The following is a 20280-nucleotide window of genomic DNA, read 5'->3' on the forward strand; positions in this document are numbered from 1 at the left end:
TACCGGTTGGGAAACTGGGATACAGCCTATTACCTAGGCTGTATCCCTTTTTTCCAGGGAATGAAATGATGAAGATTTGAGTTTGAACAAACCTGAAAATTCTCGGTGTTCGATCATCTCTTCTCCTGAGTAGGCAATAATCAAGCATAGGTGTACCTAGCTGTTCCTTTACCCGGGGCAAAGAGTCTGTTTAGCACCCCAACCCTCCTTCCCCCACCCTCCTCTATTCCCCACATCCAAATACAAGCTGCTTGGCATCGAAAGGCCACTATACACCTGCTGAGTATTGTGCATGGATCTAATTATTATAGATGCAGGCCACATAGTCGGCGGCCTTAAAGGGGTTGTCCGGCGATAAAAAATTATTCACAGAATAACACACATTACAAAGTTATACAACTTTGTAATGTATGTTATGTCTGTGAATGGCCCCCTTCCCCGTGTCCCACCACCCCCACCCACGCTAGACCCGGAAGTGTGGTGCATTATACTCACCGCATGTCGTGTCGTCCACGGTCTCCGATCGTCAGCAGTGACGTCTTCTTCGTGAGTTCGGCGGATCTTCCCGAGTGCCGGCCGCCCTCTGCAGCGTCAACCGAAGCTCAGCCGCGATTGGCTGAGCATAACTGTGCTCAGCCAATCGCGGCTGAGCGGCTGATGACGCGGCCACGTCATCAGCTGCTCAGCCGCAATTGGCTGAGCACAGTTATGCTCAGCCAATCGCGGCTGAGCTTCGGATGACGCTGCAGAGGGCGGCCGGCACTCGGGAAGATCCGCCGGACTCACGAAGAAGACGTCACTGCTGACGATCGGAGACCGTGGTCGGCACGTGACAGGTAATGTATAGCGCACCACACTTCCGGGTACATGGGTGGGGGTGGTGGGACACGGGGAAGGGGGCCATTCACAGACATAACATACATTACAAAGTTGTATAACTTTGTAATGTGTGTTATTCTGTGAATAATTTTTTATCGCCGGACAACCCCTTTAACAATTCTCTTTCTCACGATTGGACATGACAGTACTGTCACCTACACAAGACTTTTGTTTTATAACCTTAAAGAGGTTGTCTAGGAAAAATGAATACTGGGCTGCCATAGTGGCAGGGAACAAACATGTCCTTTTTATATACTTTTTTTTACTTTGACAAAATATGTTGGAAGAAAGAATCTAGATGCCCCCTTCTTTTTTATTTTTTTTTCTTTTCTTTCTTTGAAAAAAAAAAAAAAAAAAAAAAAAATATATATATATATATATATATATATATATATATTTTATTTTATTTTTTTTTATTTTTTTTTTCTTTGAAAAAAAAAAATAAATAAAAAAAAAAAATATATATATATATATATATATATATATATATATAATATATATATATATTTTTTTTTTACACAATCCAAAGCAAACCTAAACAATACCCCCTATCCCAGCCACACAATCAATTTGGAACTTCATAAAGCAACAACTCCAATCTAAAATAACAATTACTCCTGTCTGATATCAACCAGACATTCCTATTCTTTGTACCAAATTTTTCATTTTCTCCGTGTGGTTAAACTTGCAGGGCGTCCCTCTATTATCTACACCCATCCTTTTTAACCCACCACCCTACCGCTACTTACTTTATACTCACTCAACCCCCCAGGGTGATATGCAGATATGCAGCTGCACTAGTTGGTGGTTATGGTTCAATGAGACATCCTTGGTGTTATTTAGAATCCTCTCCCATGCCCTTTCCGAGAGATTCCCAATTTCTTTTTCCCACCTCGTCTCTACACCCTAGTTCTTTTCCCTCATATACTTTTTCTCTCAGCTTTCTATACATCTTAGATAACCCTTTCTTTTGTGGCTGTCCATTGTGTATTTTTGTTAGTATATCTGGCAAGGGGTCAACTAGGAAGGGACTTTTGTCCTTAGGGTATAAACCCACACACCGTATACGCAGCAGATATGCAACAAATACGCAGCAGATTTGTTGGTACAGATTTGATGCTGTGTTCAGTTATTTAGATCTAATCTGCTGCGAGTTTGCTGCGTATCGCAGCAGTAAATACGCTGTATATACGGTGTGTGGGTTTATACCCTTGGAACTCATAAAGGCATGTCTCAGTTGCGCATATTCATAACACACTTTCCCCTTCAATCTGTATTCCTCCTTCAATGAGTGCCAAGGCCTTAGCTTCCCCCCTCTTAAGGCGTCACACATTTTCACTATGCCCGCCCTTTTGAGGTTTACCAATGTCCCTATTTTATAAATTTCCTCCAATCTGGGATTCTTCCAGAGGGCAGTCCATTCAGTCGAATTACGTACGTTCCACCATTTCTTACACCTCTCCAAGTCTTAAGCAGCATACCAACTGTTGGAAAATCCTCCCCTTCCTCTCCCTTTAGGGCACCTGATTCCAGGATCTCAACCATACCACCATAGGAATCACTCAATTTTCCAAAAATCCCAAAACTCAACATTCTCTCTATTCCATAGGTGGCACAGCTGAGACACCAGGAAATATGATCTCATATCAGGGAGACCCACTCCACCTTTACCCTTTGGCAGTCATAGGGCTCATTGTCTTAGCCTCACTCGTTTCCTTCCCCATATCAACTTATTTATGGTTGATTCCACCCTCTTAAATGTACTATCGTCTACCCAAATGGGTGTAGCGCAAAAGATGTACAATAATTTGGCATAATTATTGTGCTGACAAGCATAATTCTATCAGCTTTAAACCGTGCCAGGTTTATCCATATATCCACCTTCTTGTCTATCTCCTTCATAACATTAAGGGTATATTCACACGGGCGGGCTCGCAGCGAGATTCTCGCTGCGAGCCCGGCAGGTCCTGTCAGTTCCCATAAACTACATACTTGCTGCGGTCTAAACGACCGCAGCGAGTATGTAATTATACCGTGCTTAACCCCTTCTACTCCCGCCGGCTGTAAGCAGCATACATTACCTGTCCTCGCTGCACGGGTCCGGCGTCCTGCTCTCCCGTCAGTGGCTGCGGCTGGGAAACACACTGATTGGCCGGGCGGGAGAGCAGAACGCCGGACCCGTGCAGCGAGGACAGGTAATGTATGCTGCTTACAGCCGGCGGGAGTAGATGGGGTTAAGCGCGGTATAATTACATACTCGCTGCGGTCGTTTAGACCGCAGCAAGTATGTAGTTTATGGGAACTGACAGGACCTGGCGGGTTCGCTGCGAGAATCTCGCTGCGAGCCCGCCCGTGTGAATATACCCTAAAGGTATTTCTTTCATAGAAGTCATTAATGTCCTTCGTAACTTCTACTCCCAAATATTTAAAGCTATCTCCTGATTTTAACACTCTCACTTGATCGTATCCTTCATGGTCCACCCCACTAACCACACCCTCTGAGAGCGGAAGCAATATGGACTTATCCCAATTAATTTTTAGGCCGGAGAAGACTCTATACCTTTCTATTAACTCCATCACATATTTCACTGTATATTCCGGATTACCAATAAATAAAAGTGTATCGTCAGCAAAAAAGGCTAATCTTGTCATTTCTGCCCCTCACACCAAAACCCTGAATCTTCTCGTCCTCCCTAACCAGTATTGCCAATGGTTCTAAGGCTAGAACATATAGTAAGGGGGGCAGGGGACATCACTGTCGTGTACCTCTTTCCAGATTAAAGCTCTCAGAACTAACTCCATTCACCACAACATGAGATCTCACCTCACTATACAAGAGCTGCACTTTCTTCACAAATTCATTCCCTAACCCGAATCTTCCCATTACCTTCCAGAGAAACCCCCACACTGTCAAAGGCCTTCTCTGCGTCCAATGACAGGATGGAGCAGTCGCTCCCTCCATTACCCTGCACAAGGCTGGGATCATTACCTCACCATATCTCCTATAGGCTTCAAAGGGCAGGCCATCCACCCCCGGCGCTGTATTACCCTTCACTCCTTTTAATGCCATTTCAAATTCAGCTACTGTCAGTGGGGCCCCCAACTCGTCTCTTTGATCTTATGTCAGAGTTGGAAAGTTCACCGAATTTAGGTAGTTCTCCATCTCCTCCTCCCCAACCCTCCTCTCTGATTTGTACAGCTTCTTGTAATAGTTCTCAAAAACCTCTCTTATTCCTTCTTGGGAACTTATTAATTTCCCCTCACTATCTCTAATAACAGAGATCTGTTTCTTTGGTGCTTGATTAGCTATTATGGACATTACACATTTATTCGTTTTCACACTGTTCAGATATCTTTCCTTTAATTTTTTTTTTATTTTTAGCCTTAACCTCTAACATATTATTATAATCCTCCTGGGCCTGTAACCACTCTCTCTTACTATCCTCACCAAGATTTTCATAGTAGTGTTTCTCCGCTACAACAACCCTCTCCTCCAGATCCCTCTCTTCCCTTCTAAATTCTCTCTTTTTTACTCCAATACCCTTTTTTAGAATTCTTCTAAGGAACGCTTTCATCGTGTCCCAAACTATACTATCTGTTGCAGACCCCCAGTTCTTTCCCAACATCTCCTCCAGTTCATCCCTAATCTCCCTGTCCCTGTTTAACAGACTGAGACTGAACCAATGGGCATTGATCTTCAAATTCCCCACTCCCCTCTTTACTCCCGTATATATCTCTACGCACAGTGGAGAATGGTCCGACACTGCTCTCGTCTTGTATTTTATGTCCCCCACATAATGCACCAAAAGATCATTCCTCGCTCTCCAGATACAGAGAGAGAGAGAGAGAGAGAGAGAGAGAGAGAGAGAGAGAGAGAGAGAGAGAGAGAGAGAGAGAGAGACCCACCCCCTCATTCACCCATAGTATGGAAAACATAAAGAGAGAAATGAAAAACAACCCTACCTTTCTGCCCGTATCCCCTCCCCTGTCCCGTTCCCCCCCCTCCCCCCTTACCACCCGCCATTCCAATACTATAGAAAAGCTGGTTCCCAATCGTGAGTTAACCAACCCCCCCCCACACACACACACACACACACACACACACACACACACACACACACACACACACACACACACACACACACACACACACACACACACACACACACACACACACACACACCCACACCCATACCCACCTATATTTTAATAAAACCCCGCATAATTTTATCCCTGCAATCTGCTCATCAGCCCCGGTTACTGTGAAAAGCTGCATTAACTTCTGTGAAACTTCTCCCTGTTTCCAAAGACTCGACTCAGCTATTCCCAGCACCAGGGAGCATTAAATGGAAGTAGGTAATGCTACGTTTAAACGAATCGATAATTCGCCCAATCGATTGTTAAACTATTTTGAAGCAACGGTTTTGTTTTTATAACGATCAGCATTAACACAAATAAATTGTTAGACAAATCATTAGAATATTTGTAAGAATAATCGTTATTGTGATTCTTTTAAAGATCGCTTAAAGGGGTATTCCCCCCCCCCAAGGGCTAAAAAATTAAATGCTCTCAAACCTAACTGGTCTCACTTACCAAGTCCACCTGAGTATTTTGAGCTGTCCCCCCGTTTTTTTATCTGCTGACGTTCCTGGGTTTAAAGTTTTTCTAAAAGGCCTGTTTATATCCAAGATGGCGCCGGCCGGCCCGGAAACTACTTTTCCCATCATGCAGTTCTTCTCCCTTAGCTTTCTTTCCTGCCAACTGCTACTCAATAGTAAATTGCATGAGTGAAGGGGGGGGGCTAGGTGTCATTTTCATAGAGCAGTCAGAGAGTGAGATTGATGTGCAGTAGCTCCTGGTCAGGTCTCTCTGACAGCGGACACCCTTCCTAGTCTTGTTGTAGGATCACTGTTTGGGCTGTGTAGCCCCGTCCATGACAGCAAACACCCCCTCCCCCAACCCATGCTTATCACTCTCATTCTCCCTTGGTCTCCTTCAGTCAGGTCCTTGACAGCCACAGCTTTATGCAAATAACAGAGTCCGGGGCTTCAGTCAGAGAATGAGAGAGATAAAAGCATGGTGGAGGGGGAGAGCTGCCCGGGACCGCGCTACACAGTGGTGGAGAAATTAAAAATTATCTGCAGGGGGTGAGGAGGGGTGAGAGCTGCTGAGGACGGAGCTACACAGTGAAGAGATAAGGAAACAGTGATAAGCACAGTGGAGGGAGTGAGTAGGCAGAGAAAACAGCAAAAGGACACACAACTCATAATAACTTTTATTGCCCTATATGTTAATCTGTGGGTGGGCTTTTACATAGTGTAAAAAAAGATTTGGGGGGGGGGGAAATACCCCTTTAAGCCCATCTTTTACATAGGGTAAATCTTCGAAAGACTGTTTACACAAAGCGATCTGCGAATTTTTAGTGAATGACGAACGATGATTTAAGAACATGTTGAAAGATCAAAATGAAAGATTTTTTGCTCGTCACTTGATCGTTTGCTGTGTTTACACATAACGATTATCACTCAAATGCGATCATTATTGTGAAAATTCAAACGATTGTTCCGTGTAAATGCAGCATTATGCTTTTTGACATTATCTTTCAACATGTTCTCAAATCGTCGTTCTCTAAAAATTTGCAGATTGCTTGGTGTAATCAGTATTTCAAAGATTCACCCACCCAATGTAAAAGATGGGCTTAAGCGAACTTAAAAACGATCGCAATAACGATTTTTCTAATGATTTATTAGTCTAAACGCTTATCGTTATAAAAACAAAATTGTTGCTTTAAAATCGTTAACGATCGATTGGGCGAATTATCGCTTCATGTAAATGCAGCATAATGTGCAGAAATAAGAAAGCAATTTGCTTTATTAGGGCAGCTTCACACAGAACGGATCACTGTCAGATTCCTTAAAGGGTTTATCCAGCGCTACAAAAATATGGCCACTTTTGCACCACTCTTGTCTCCAGATTGGGTTGGTTTTTTAAATTGTTACATTGAAGTAAATGGAGCTTAATTGCAAATCACTTGAACTGGAGACAAGAATATGGAGAAAAGTGGCTGTTTTTGTAGTCCTGTTAGTTAAAGGGTGCCTATACGTTTACAGGCTGTTAATCTTCAGCGCAATCCGCTGCGGAGCCATTTGCATTCATGCCTATTTAGCACATACTGATATTCCGTTGTGAGTATGTTATGTGATTTAACCCCCTGTCACTCTCAGCCCTGCTGTTGAGAGCATACATTACCTGAGGTCCTGCTCAGCCAATCAGTGCTGCTGTGCACTGATTGGCCGAGTGGGACTGGACCCGGCAGGCTGACATGCAGATGTGTCGCTGAGGAGATAATGTATGCTCTTGGCTGTGGGGCTGTGGGTGGCAGGGGGTTAATTCACATACAGTGGGATGTCAATCCTGCTGTATGTGCTTAATAGGGCAATGTATCCGCAGCAGATTCCAGTGTGAATTCCACTGTGGATCCGTTACGTGTGAAGGCAGATCCGCAGCAGATTCGATCTAAATAACTGAACACAGCATCAAATCTGCACCATGAAATCTGTTGCAGATCTGCTGCTTATTGGGTTTGGGTAAATTCACACGGGCGTCTCGCATAAGAAATCCGCAGCTAAACCGCAGCTAAACCGCAGCTAATCCGCAATGCACATATTAATAATAATAAGAATAATAAATGTATTGCGGATTAGCTGCGGATTAGCTGCGGATTAGCTGTGGTTTTTCTATGCGAGACGCCCGTGTGAATTTACCCTTTGTGTTAGTACCCTTAAAGCGGATTACCTGACACCCCCCCCCCCCCCCCCCCCCCCCCCCCCAGTGTGCGTTTACACCTACAGGATCTGATGCAGTGTTCAGTTATTTAAATCTGCTGCAGAAAATCAGCTGCGGATCCGGTAAGTGTATGTAAATTTGGTCATCTCTACTTACAGTTCATTGAATTGATGTCCACTGTTCCTGTTGTGCTTCAGAGTTAGGCTAAATTCACAGAGAGGAATCTTTCCGGATAAGTTTCTGCGTATCCCGTGGCTCATATCTGTTCACGGCAGCTTGAAAGGTTCTAGACACTATTGAAGGCCGGGCTGATTGTACTGTCCGCTGAAAGAATACACGTCATTTCTTTAGGCGGAATGCATAATCAGCCAGGCCACAGAATATTGTCTATGGCATGAGGTGATTCATCTGCCCCTGTGAACTGTGAACTGTGAACTAGCCACGGAATAGCTGGAACTTATTTTGCGTATTCCGTAGTGTGAACCTACCCTTAGTTGTATCTTCATGTTCAGCAGGCCTTTCTCAAACATTTCCAGAAGAAACAGGATCTGAATTTTACAACAAAATATATGTTTTTTGTAGTAATATGGCTATGGTAATATGATATATTACAGCACACTAGGATTCTCAGGTCCCACAATTAGCTGTGTATACAGTGGAAGCATTTTGTGAAACTTTTTCCAGTGTTGGCAGCATTGCACCCATGGGAGCCTATAATATGAGCTGTAATCCCAATGAGCTATTTACATCCAAACATTTATTGCTCCTTCTCTCATCAGTGCAGCATCAGGATGATTATCAATAGACAACGGACTGCAGCCCCATCAATTGAAGTGAGATCACTAAATCATATATCACTTGTATGTAACATGTCCCAGAAATGCTCCCTGTCAATCAACCCACATAGCAGCTGACATACCTGCTGTAATAAATCTGCTCCTTCTTATACAATGGTGATGGAATAACCAGGAAGCTGAAAACTTGAGTTCTGCCTCCAGCAGCCATGAAGGAAGGAAGTTAGAGGAAGCACTTGGAACAGGACCAGAGCTGACTTTGCTCTGCCTGTGGGGTCCTAATGCTGATCAGCCTCAGGACACGGGGTGGCCTGTGGCTGCCTGCTTGGGGCTTCACAGTAATGGATACAGGAAGTTATTAGTTATGCAGATCAGACATCTCACTCTGTACAGTAGTCAGAGGTCGGCTGGCTACCTACCTATCTATCTATCTATCTATCTATCTATCTATCTATCTATCTATCTATCTATGTCATTAATATTTTTTTTTTATGCTCATATTCTGATTAATAGCGGAATGTTTATGATAGAGGGCATGTATAAGAAAGGTTGCCTTTACACGGACATATTTTTCTAACAGTTTTTAGAAGCTAAAGCCAGGAAAACACTATGAACAAGGAATAAAAAAATTTAAAAAATTGAGATTTCTTTTCTATTACAATCAACTTTGCTGTTTTGGCTTCCAAAATGTCACATACATTACCATCTGAAATGGGAGGAGAGATGTAAAAGTGGCTAAGGAATATACATAAAAGTATAAAGAAAAAAAAAAGAATCTTTATCCTGTACAACCATATATCTTTGGATTGTAACTGTATGCATTACATTATATGTCACTCAATATATTTTCGGTAAACCTATTTCTAGAGTTTTGCCTTTCCACCCCCCGTGGCCCGGCCCGCCCCCCCCAAAAAAAAATTTTCCTCTCCCTAATATGTTTAATACTCTAATAATTGTGGGCAAAAAATATTAATTATATAAAATTATAGTTGATCTTATCAAAGACCCTGACAGCGTCGTCGTCGCCGCCGCCTTAACAAGAAGGACGTGGTGTCCGAGAAGGGGAGTTTTCGGGAAACCGTTGTGGCCATCGCTTCTCGGCCTTTTGGCTAAGATCAAGTGTAGTATCTGTTCTTATCAGTTTAATATCTGATACGTCCCCTATCTGGGGACCATATATTAAATGGATTTTTAGAACAGGGAGATGGAAAAAGAGCTTGCTCTGTCCTCTCCAGGCATTGACCTGGTATTGCAGTGCCTCCAGGTTCAGTGCACCCCCTAATGAGTTTGCAAAAAACAGAGCAAAAGAATGAAGAAGGAAACAAGCCGGCTGCACCTGAAACTACTGTTTTGCAAGAAACATCCCTCGAGTGTGTTGTGCGCAGGTGGACCGACCCCGAAAAATTAGCCCGAGTGTGGCTACGAAAAGTTTGTTTGTCCAAGACTTGCTGGCCTCTGTTGCCATGGCAACCAACTGGCAGAGTTGTTTACAACTTGGCTGCCGGGCCAGTGCTGGTGATGTCATCGCGGGACGTGATGTCATCAAGGCTTTGCTGCTATACACAGCTGCCAGCACAACAAGCAGCTCAGTTGCAGCCGGTCAAGCGACCGAGCAGGTAGGTGGAAAGGTAGGTGCAGTTTATTAAACCGTTTCCTTTGGATTTGATTTCCTGGTGGCCGGCCGATGTATCCTGCTGATGCTGCCTGCCTACGGCTCCAGCTGGGAGAATTCACCCTCCATGTTCTTTGATAGATAGATTAGATACATTAGATAGAATAGATAGGATAGATAGGATAGATTAGATAGATAGATAGATAGATAGATAGATAGATAGATAGATAGATAGATAGATAGGTAGGTAGGTAGGTAGGTAGGTAGGTACTAATAATAAGCTAGCCAGCTAGGCAGCCAGCCACAGAGACAGCCAGCCAGCTACAGAGACAGCCAGCCAAAGAGCTAGCTGCATGTCATGTATGCCAGACAGAGACGGAGACAGAGACAGAGACGTGTATGTCTGCCATCCATCAGGTGGAAGCAGACGCAGTGTGATTGGGGGGTGGAGCTATTCAGATTTGAGAGCAGAAAGGAAGACAGAGGCAGTGCTAGGCAATAGGAGATGCAGTGTGAAAGCACGTCCGGTCCGCCATCTGAGAGGGTGGAGCGCATAATAGGGTATGTATGTCTGGCTTCGCCTTAACAAGAAGGACGTGGTGTCCGAGAAGGGGAGTTTTCGGGAAACCGTTGTGGCCATCGCTTCTCGGCCTTTTGGCTAAGATCAAGTGTAGTAGCACAGGCCTGGCCCCCCCATGTCACCGTCTGCAGGGCCATCACCAGGACCGTGTTTTGTTTCATCTGGGGCTCCAAAATGGACAGAGTGAAGCGCTCCGTGATGTACAAGGAACCCCGCAAGGGCGGAAAAGGTGTTCCGGATATCCCTACCTTGCTGCGGGCAGCCTTTGTATGTGACTGTGTGCGGAGGACTCTGCAACAGAAGAATGGCTCTGCGGGCAGGTCCATGTCTCGCCTGTTCCTCCTCCCCCTCTGGAGGGGTCTGAGCTGGGACAAGTGGGACAGCTCCATCCCTTACAACTGGCACACTCCCTGGTTCTACGGGGGCGTCGTCAAGTTTGTGAGGGAACACCAACTGGAGGGACTCAAGCCCGACTTGTGGAAGCCAAAAACTGTCCACAAGCTCATCAGAGCACAGGACTCTATGGAGCTCGTTCCAGGGCTCGCTGCGGCCACCGCAGAGACTGTATGGACAAATGTGGCTTCGGCAAAGCTGACCAACGGGCACAAGGACTTGTCTTGGATGGCCATTCAGGGGGGACTGCCTTGAGGTCATTCATGCATGCCCGCAACCTGTGCAAAACGCGGTACTGCCCCCGGTGCCCCTTCGTGGAGGAAACATCTTCGCACCTCTTTTGGCAGTGTCCGTTTGCTCAGGGCCTGTTGGACGCCCTGGAACTTGAACTCAGTGACTGTGTGCCCAGGAACAGGCTAACGCACTGCGCGGTGCTGTACGGCCTGTTCCCTGGGAATTTCGGCGATGAGGCAACCCGGGAGGCCTGGCGCCTTATGAACTGTTTTAAGGACGCTATATGGCTTGCCAGGAACCGCCTCATTCTGAAGAAGGAGAGGATGTCCTTTCTGGACTGCCGCAGGCTGGTCCACAGCCTGCTCAGAGACTATTCCATCATGGACAGATCGGACCAGGAAGAAGAGGATTGATACCCCTCTCCTTCCCCCTCTCCCCTTGTGTTGTGTTGTCTTTCAATAAAGCTTCGGGCCTGTGATTTCCCCTCCCTACCCCCCTCTCTCCCACCCCCCTTACCCCATCACTTGTCTGTATTGCTTTATTGTTTGTTGTTTTAGGATTGTTAAGGTATGCAGGAATGTTAGTGTAGCGGGTGGTATGATGTATAGCGTAGGGAGCCTGTGCTGTATGTTGTACCATGGTGCTGAGTATGTAGTGTCTTATTTATTGAACTGTGCTGCGTCACAGTTTATGTATGCCTGACGACGACTGATTGTAATAAAGATATTTTCAATCAAAAAAATCTGTTCTTATCAGTTTAATATCTGATACGTCCCCTATCTGGGGACCATATATTAAATGGATTTTTAGAACAGGGAGATGGAAAAAGAGCTTGCTCTGTCCTCTCCAGGCATTGACCTGGTATTGCAGTGCCTCCAGGTTCAGTGCACCCCCTAATGAGTTTGCAAAAAACAGAGCAAAAGAATGAAGAAGGAAACAAGCCGGCTGCACCTGAAACTACTGTTTTGCAAGAAACATCCCTCGAGTGTGTTGTGCGCAGGTGGACCGACCCCGAAAAATTAGCCCGAGTGTGGCTACGAAAAGTTTGTTTGTCCAAGACTTGCTGGCCTCTGTTGCCATGGCAACCAACTGGCAGAGTTGTTTACAACTTGGCTGCCGGGCCAGTGCTGGTGATGTCATCGCGGGACGTGATGTCATCAAGGCTTTGCTGCTATACACAGCTGCCAGCACAACAAGCAGCTCAGTTGCAGCCGGTCAAGCGACCGAGCAGGTAGGTGGAAAGGTAGGTGCAGTTTATTAAACCGTTTCCTTTGGATTTGATTTCCTGGTGGCCGGCCGATGTATCCTGCTGATGCTGCCTGCCTACGGCTCCAGCTGGGAGAATTCACCCTCCATGTTCTTTGATAGATAGATTAGATACATTAGATAGAATAGATAGGATAGATAGGATAGATTAGATAGATAGATAGATAGATAGATAGATAGATAGATAGATAGATAGATAGATAGATAGGTAGGTAGGTAGGTAGGTAGGTAGGTACTAATAATAAGCTAGCCAGCTAGGCAGCCAGCCACAGAGACAGCCAGCCAGCTACAGAGACAGCCAGCCAAAGAGCTAGCTGCATGTCATGTATGCCAGACAGAGACGGAGACAGAGACAGAGACGTGTATGTCTGCCATCCATCAGGTGGAAGCAGACGCAGTGTGATTGGGGGGTGGAGCTATTCAGATTTGAGAGCAGAAAGGAAGACAGAGGCAGTGCTAGGCAATAGGAGATGCAGTGTGAAAGCACGTCCGGTCCGCCATCTGAGAGGGTGGAGCGCATAATAGGGTATGTATGTCTGGCTTCGCCTTAACAAGAAGGACGTGGTGTCCGAGAAGGGGAGTTTTCGGGAAACCGTTGTGGCCATCGCTTCTCGGCCTTTTGGCTAAGATCAAGTGTAGTATCTGTTCTTATCAGTTTAATATCTGATACGTCCCCTATCTGGGGACCATATATTAAATGGATTTTTAGAACAGGGAGATGGAAAAAGAGCTTGCTCTGTCCTCTCCAGGCATTGACCTGGTATTGCAGTGCCTCCAGGTTCAGTGCACCCCCTAATGAGTTTGCAAAAAACAGAGCAAAAGAATGAAGAAGGAAACAAGCCGGCTGCACCTGAAACTACTGTTTTGCAAGAAACATCCCTCGAGTGTGTTGTGCGCAGGTGGACCGACCCCGAAAAATTAGCCCGAGTGTGGCTACGAAAAGTTTGTTTGTCCAAGACTTGCTGGCCTCTGTTGCCATGGCAACCAACTGGCAGAGTTGTTTACAACTTGGCTGCCGGGCCAGTGCTGGTGATGTCATCGCGGGACGTGATGTCATCAAGGCTTTGCTGCTATACACAGCTGCCAGCACAACAAGCAGCTCAGTTGCAGCCGGTCAAGCGACCGAGCAGGTAGGTGGAAAGGTAGGTGCAGTTTATTAAACCGTTTCCTTTGGATTTGATTTCCTGGTGGCCGGCCGATGTATCCTGCTGATGCTGCCTGCCTACGGCTCCAGCTGGGAGAATTCACCCTCCATGTTCTTTGATAGATAGATTAGATACATTAGATAGAATAGATAGGATAGATAGGATAGATTAGATAGATAGATAGATAGATAGATAGATAGATAGATAGATAGATAGATAGATAGGTAGGTAGGTAGGTAGGTAGGTAGGTACTAATAATAAGCTAGCCAGCTAGGCAGCCAGCCACAGAGACAGCCAGCCAGCTACAGAGACAGCCAGCCAAAGAGCTAGCTGCATGTCATGTATGCCAGACAGAGACGGAGACAGAGACAGAGACGTGTATGTCTGCCATCCATCAGGTGGAAGCAGACGCAGTGTGATTGGGGGGTGGAGCTATTCAGATTTGAGAGCAGAAAGGAAGACAGAGGCAGTGCTAGGCAATAGGAGATGCAGTGTGAAAGCACGTCCGGTCCGCCATCTGAGAGGGTGGAGCGCATAATAGGGTATGTATGTCTGGCTTCGCCTTAACAAGAAGGACGTGGTGTCCGAGAAGGGGAGTTTTCGGGAAACCGTTGTGGCCATCGCTTCTCGGCCTTTTGGCTAAGATCAAGTGTAGTAGCACAGGCCTGGCCCCCCCATGTCACCGTCTGCAGGGCCATCACCAGGACCGTGTTTTGTTTCATCTGGGGCTCCAAAATGGACAGAGTGAAGCGCTCCGTGATGTACAAGGAACCCCGCAAGGGCGGAAAAGGTGTTCCGGATATCCCTACCTTGCTGCGGGCAGCCTTTGTATGTGACTGTGTGCGGAGGACTCTGCAACAGAAGAATGGCTCTGCGGGCAGGTCCATGTCTCGCCTGTTCCTCCTCCCCCTCTGGAGGGGTCTGAGCTGGGACAAGTGGGACAGCTCCATCCCTTACAACTGGCACACTCCCTGGTTCTACGGGGGCGTCGTCAAGTTTGTGAGGGAACACCAACTGGAGGGACTCAAGCCCGACTTGTGGAAGCCAAAAACTGTCCACAAGCTCATCAGAGCACAGGACTCTATGGAGCTCGTTCCAGGGCTCGCTGCGGCCACCGCAGAGACTGTATGGACAAATGTGGCTTCGGCAAAGCTGACCAACGGGCACAAGGACTTGTCTTGGATGGCCATTCAGGGGGGACTGCCTTTGAGGTCATTCATGCATGCCCGCAACCTGTGCAAAACGCGGTACTGCCCCCGGTGCCCCTTCGTGGAGGAAACATCTTCGCACCTCTTTTGGCAGTGTCCGTTTGCTCAGGGCCTGTTGGACGCCCTGGAACTTGAACTCAGTGACTGTGTGCCCAGGAACAGGCTAACGCACTGCGCGGTGCTGTACGGCCTGTTCCCTGGGAATTTCGGCGATGAGGCAACCCGGGAGGCCTGGCGCCTTATGAACTGTTTTAAGGACGCTATATGGCTTGCCAGGAACCGCCTCATTCTGAAGAAGGAGAGGATGTCCTTTCTGGACTGCCGCAGGCTGGTCCACAGCCTGCTCAGAGACTATTCCATCATGGACAGATCGGACCAGGAAGAAGAGGATTGATACCCCTCTCCTTCCCCCTCTCCCCTTGTGTTGTGTTGTCTTTCAATAAAGCTTCGGGCCTGTGATTTCCCCTCCCTACCCCCCTCTCTCCCACCCCCCTTACCCCATCACTTGTCTGTATTGCTTTATTGTTTGTTGTTTTAGGATTGTTAAGGTATGCAGGAATGTTAGTGTAGCGGGTGGTATGATGTATAGCGTAGGGAGCCTGTGCTGTATGTTGTACCATGGTGCTGAGTATGTAGTGTCTTATTTATTGAACTGTGCTGCGTCACAGTTTATGTATGCCTGACGACGACTGATTGTAATAAAGATATTTTCAATCAAAAAAATCTGTTCTTATCAGTTTAATATCTGATACGTCCCCTATCTGGGGACCATATATTAAATGGATTTTTAGAACAGGGAGATGGAAAAAGAGCTTGCTCTGTCCTCTCCAGGCATTGACCTGGTATTGCAGTGCCTCCAGGTTCAGTGCACCCCCTAATGAGTTTGCAAAAAACAGAGCAAAAGAATGAAGAAGGAAACAAGCCGGCTGCACCTGAAACTACTGTTTTGCAAGAAACATCCCTCGAGTGTGTTGTGCGCAGGTGGACCGACCCCGAAAAATTAGCCCGAGTGTGGCTACGAAAAGTTTGTTTGTCCAAGACTTGCTGGCCTCTGTTGCCATGGCAACCAACTGGCAGAGTTGTTTACAACTTGGCTGCCGGGCCAGTGCTGGTGATGTCATCGCGGGACGTGATGTCATCAAGGCTTTGCTGCTATACACAGCTGCCAGCACAACAAGCAGCTCAGTTGCAGCCGGTCAAGCGACCGAGCAGGTAGGTGGAAAGGTAGGTGCAGTTTATTAAACCGTTTCCTTTGGATTTGATTTCCTGGTGGCCGGCCGATGTATCCTGCTGATGCTGCCTGCCTACGGCTCCAGCTGGGAGAATTCACCCTCCATGTTCTTTGATAGATAGATTAGATACATTAGATAGAATAGATAGGATAGATAGGATAGATTAGATAGATAGATAGATAGATAGATAGATAGATAGATAGATAGATAGATAGATAGGTAGGTAGGTAGGTAGGTAGGTAGGTACTAATAATAAGCTAGCCAGCTAGGCAGCCAGCCACAGAGACAGCCAGCCAGCTACAGAGACAGCCAGCCAAAGAGCTAGCTGCATGTCATGTATGCCAGACAGAGACGGAGACAGAGACAGAGACGTGTATGTCTGCCATCCATCAGGTGGAAGCAGACGCAGTGTGATTGGGGGGTGGAGCTATTCAGATTTGAGAGCAGAAAGGAAGACAGAGGCAGTGCTAGGCAATAGGAGATGCAGTGTGAAAGCACGTCCGGTCCGCCATCTGAGAGGGTGGAGCGCATAATAGGGTATGTATGTCTGGCTTCGCCTTAACAAGAAGGACGTGGTGTCCGAGAAGGGGAGTTTTCGGGAAACCGTTGTGGCCATCGCTTCTCGGCCTTTTGGCTAAGATCAAGTGTAGTAGCACAGGCCTGGCCCCCCCATGTCACCGTCTGCAGGGCCATCACCAGGACCGTGTTTTGTTTCATCTGGGGCTCCAAAATGGACAGAGTGAAGCGCTCCGTGATGTACAAGGAACCCCGCAAGGGCGGAAAAGGTGTTCCGGATATCCCTACCTTGCTGCGGGCAGCCTTTGTATGTGACTGTGTGCGGAGGACTCTGCAACAGAAGAATGGCTCTGCGGGCAGGTCCATGTCTCGCCTGTTCCTCCTCCCCCTCTGGAGGGGTCTGAGCTGGGACAAGTGGGACAGCTCCATCCCTTACAACTGGCACACTCCCTGGTTCTACGGGGGCGTCGTCAAGTTTGTGAGGGAACACCAACTGGAGGGACTCAAGCCCGACTTGTGGAAGCCAAAAACTGTCCACAAGCTCATCAGAGCACAGGACTCTATGGAGCTCGTTCCAGGGCTCGCTGCGGCCACCGCAGAGACTGTATGGACAAATGTGGCTTCGGCAAAGCTGACCAACGGGCACAAGGACTTGTCTTGGATGGCCATTCAGGGGGGACTGCCTTTGAGGTCATTCATGCATGCCCGCAACCTGTGCAAAACGCGGTACTGCCCCCGGTGCCCCTTCGTGGAGGAAACATCTTCGCACCTCTTTTGGCAGTGTCCGTTTGCTCAGGGCCTGTTGGACGCCCTGGAACTTGAACTCAGTGACTGTGTGCCCAGGAACAGGCTAACGCACTGCGCGGTGCTGTACGGCCTGTTCCCTGGGAATTTCGGCGATGAGGCAACCCGGGAGGCCTGGCGCCTTATGAACTGTTTTAAGGACGCTATATGGCTTGCCAGGAACCGCCTCATTCTGAAGAAGGAGAGGATGTCCTTTCTGGACTGCCGCAGGCTGGTCCACAGCCTGCTCAGAGACTATTCCATCATGGACAGATCGGACCAGGAAGAAGAGGATTGATACCCCTCTCCTTCCCCCTCTCCCCTTGTGTTGTGTTGTCTTTCAATAAAGCTTCGGGCCTGTGATTTCCCCTCCCTACCCCCCTCTCTCCCACCCCCCTTACCCCATCACTTGTCTGTATTGCTTTATTGTTTGTTGTTTTAGGATTGTTAAGGTATGCAGGAATGTTAGTGTAGCGGGTGGTATGATGTATAGCGTAGGGAGCCTGTGCTGTATGTTGTACCATGGTGCTGAGTATGTAGTGTCTTATTTATTGAACTGTGCTGCGTCACAGTTTATGTATGCCTGACGACGACTGATTGTAATAAAGATATTTTCAATCAAAAAAATCTGTTCTTATCAGTTTAATATCTGATACGTCCCCTATCTGGGGACCATATATTAAATGGATTTTTAGAACAGGGAGATGGAAAAAGAGCTTGCTCTGTCCTCTCCAGGCATTGACCTGGTATTGCAGTGCCTCCAGGTTCAGTGCACCCCCTAATGAGTTTGCAAAAAACAGAGCAAAAGAATGAAGAAGGAAACAAGCCGGCTGCACCTGAAACTACTGTTTTGCAAGAAACATCCCTCGAGTGTGTTGTGCGCAGGTGGACCGACCCCGAAAAATTAGCCCGAGTGTGGCTACGAAAAGTTTGTTTGTCCAAGACTTGCTGGCCTCTGTTGCCATGGCAACCAACTGGCAGAGTTGTTTACAACTTGGCTGCCGGGCCAGTGCTGGTGATGTCATCGCGGGACGTGATGTCATCAAGGCTTTGCTGCTATACACAGCTGCCAGCACAACAAGCAGCTCAGTTGCAGCCGGTCAAGCGACCGAGCAGGTAGGTGGAAAGGTAGGTGCAGTTTATTAAACCGTTTCCTTTGGATTTGATTTCCTGGTGGCCGGCCGATGTATCCTGCTGATGCTGCCTGCCTACGGCTCCAGCTGGGAGAATTCACCCTCCATGTTCTTTGATAGATAGATTAGATACATTAGATAGAATAGATAGGATAGATAGGATAGATTAGATAGATAGATAGATAGATAGATAGATAGATAGATAGATAGATAGATAGATAGATAGGTAGGTAGGTAGGTAGGTAGGTAGGTACTAATAATAAGCTAGCCAGCTAGGCAGCCAGCCACAGAGACAGCCAGCCAGCTACAGAGACAGCCAGCCAAAGAGCTAGCTGCATGTCATGTATGCCAGACAGAGACGGAGACAGAGACAGAGACGTGTATGTCTGCCATCCATCAGGTGGAAGCAGACGCAGTGTGATTGGGGGGTGGAGCTATTCAGATTTGAGAGCAGAAAGGAAGACAGAGGCAGTGCTAGGCAATAGGAGATGCAGTGTGAAAGCACGTCCGGTCCGCCATCTGAGAGGGTGGAGCGCATAATAGGGTATGTATGTCTGGCTTCGCCTTAACAAGAAGGACGTGGTGTCCGAGAAGGGGAGTTTTCGGGAAACCGTTGTGGCCATCGCTTCTCGGCCTTTTGGCTAAGATCAAGTGTAGTATCTGTTCTTATCAGTTTAATATCTGATACGTCCCCTATCTGGGGACCATATATTAAATGGATTTTTAGAACAGGGAGATGGAAAAAGAGCTTGCTCTGTCCTCTCCAGGCATTGACCTGGTATTGCAGTGCCTCCAGGTTCAGTGCACCCCCTAATGAGTTTGCAAAAAACAGAGCAAAAGAATGAAGAAGGAAACAAGCCGGCTGCACCTGAAACTACTGTTTTGCAAGAAACATCCCTCGAGTGTGTTGTGCGCAGGTGGACCGACCCCGAAAAATTAGCCCGAGTGTGGCTACGAAAAGTTTGTTTGTCCAAGACTTGCTGGCCTCTGTTGCCATGGCAACCAACTGGCAGAGTTGTTTACAACTTGGCTGCCGGGCCAGTGCTGGTGATGTCATCGCGGGACGTGATGTCATCAAGGCTTTGCTGCTATACACAGCTGCCAGCACAACAAGCAGCTCAGTTGCAGCCGGTCAAGCGACCGAGCAGGTAGGTGGAAAGGTAGGTGCAGTTTATTAAACCGTTTCCTTTGGATTTGATTTCCTGGTGGCCGGCCGATGTATCCTGCTGATGCTGCCTGCCTACGGCTCCAGCTGGGAGAATTCACCCTCCATGTTCTTTGATAGATAGATTAGATACATTAGATAGAATAGATAGGATAGATAGGATAGATTAGATAGATAGATAGATAGATAGATAGATAGATAGATAGATAGATAGATAGGTAGGTAGGTAGGTAGGTAGGTACTAATAATAAGCTAGCCAGCTAGGCAGCCAGCCACAGAGACAGCCAGCCAGCTACAGAGACAGCCAGCCAAAGAGCTAGCTGCATGTCATGTATGCCAGACAGAGACGGAGACAGAGACAGAGACGTGTATGTCTGCCATCCATCAGGTGGAAGCAGACGCAGTGTGATTGGGGGGTGGAGCTATTCAGATTTGAGAGCAGAAAGGAAGACAGAGGCAGTGCTAGGCAATAGGAGATGCAGTGTGAAAGCACGTCCGGTCCGCCATCTGAGAGGGTGGAGCGCATAATAGGGTATGTATGTCTGGCTTCGCCT

The 20280-nt window shown here is 47.1% G+C and overlaps 1 protein-coding gene, 3 non-coding genes and 3 pseudogenes across 4 annotated transcripts in view; 6 read left to right on the forward strand and 1 right to left on the reverse strand.

Annotated features, from left to right (window-relative positions):
• The window catches only part of NKAIN4 (sodium/potassium transporting ATPase interacting 4), a 104856-nt gene extending 96685 nt beyond the window's left edge, over positions 1-8171 (reverse strand). The window contains exon 1 of the mRNA XM_069953584.1: positions 8154-8171. Within this exon, the coding sequence (XP_069809685.1) occupies positions 8154-8171 (18 nt within the window). The remainder of the gene's footprint in view (positions 1-8153) is intronic.
• A 1377-nt stretch (positions 8172-9548) lies between these two features.
• LOC138773313 (U2 spliceosomal RNA) lies at positions 9549-9739 on the forward strand. The gene has a single exon (XR_011360020.1). It is a non-coding gene; the product is annotated as a U2 spliceosomal RNA (small nuclear RNA).
• Positions 9740-12001: 2262 nt separating this feature from the next.
• Positions 12002-12173, forward strand: LOC138773449 (U2 spliceosomal RNA; annotated as a pseudogene).
• Positions 12174-13147: 974 nt separating this feature from the next.
• On the forward strand, positions 13148-13338 carry LOC138773432 (U2 spliceosomal RNA). Its single transcript, XR_011360129.1, has one exon. It is a non-coding gene; the product is annotated as a U2 spliceosomal RNA (small nuclear RNA).
• A 2263-nt stretch (positions 13339-15601) lies between these two features.
• LOC138773451 (U2 spliceosomal RNA) lies at positions 15602-15773 on the forward strand (annotated as a pseudogene).
• Positions 15774-18036: 2263 nt separating this feature from the next.
• Positions 18037-18208, forward strand: LOC138773452 (U2 spliceosomal RNA; annotated as a pseudogene).
• A 974-nt stretch (positions 18209-19182) lies between these two features.
• On the forward strand, positions 19183-19373 carry LOC138773547 (U2 spliceosomal RNA). The gene has a single exon (XR_011360180.1). It is a non-coding gene; the product is annotated as a U2 spliceosomal RNA (small nuclear RNA).
• The last annotated feature ends 907 nt before the right edge of the window (positions 19374-20280 follow it).

The sequence above is a fragment of the Dendropsophus ebraccatus genome, chromosome 14, assembly GCF_027789765.1.
Source record: "Dendropsophus ebraccatus isolate aDenEbr1 chromosome 14, aDenEbr1.pat, whole genome shotgun sequence".
NCBI lineage: Eukaryota > Metazoa > Chordata > Amphibia > Anura > Hylidae > Dendropsophus > Dendropsophus ebraccatus.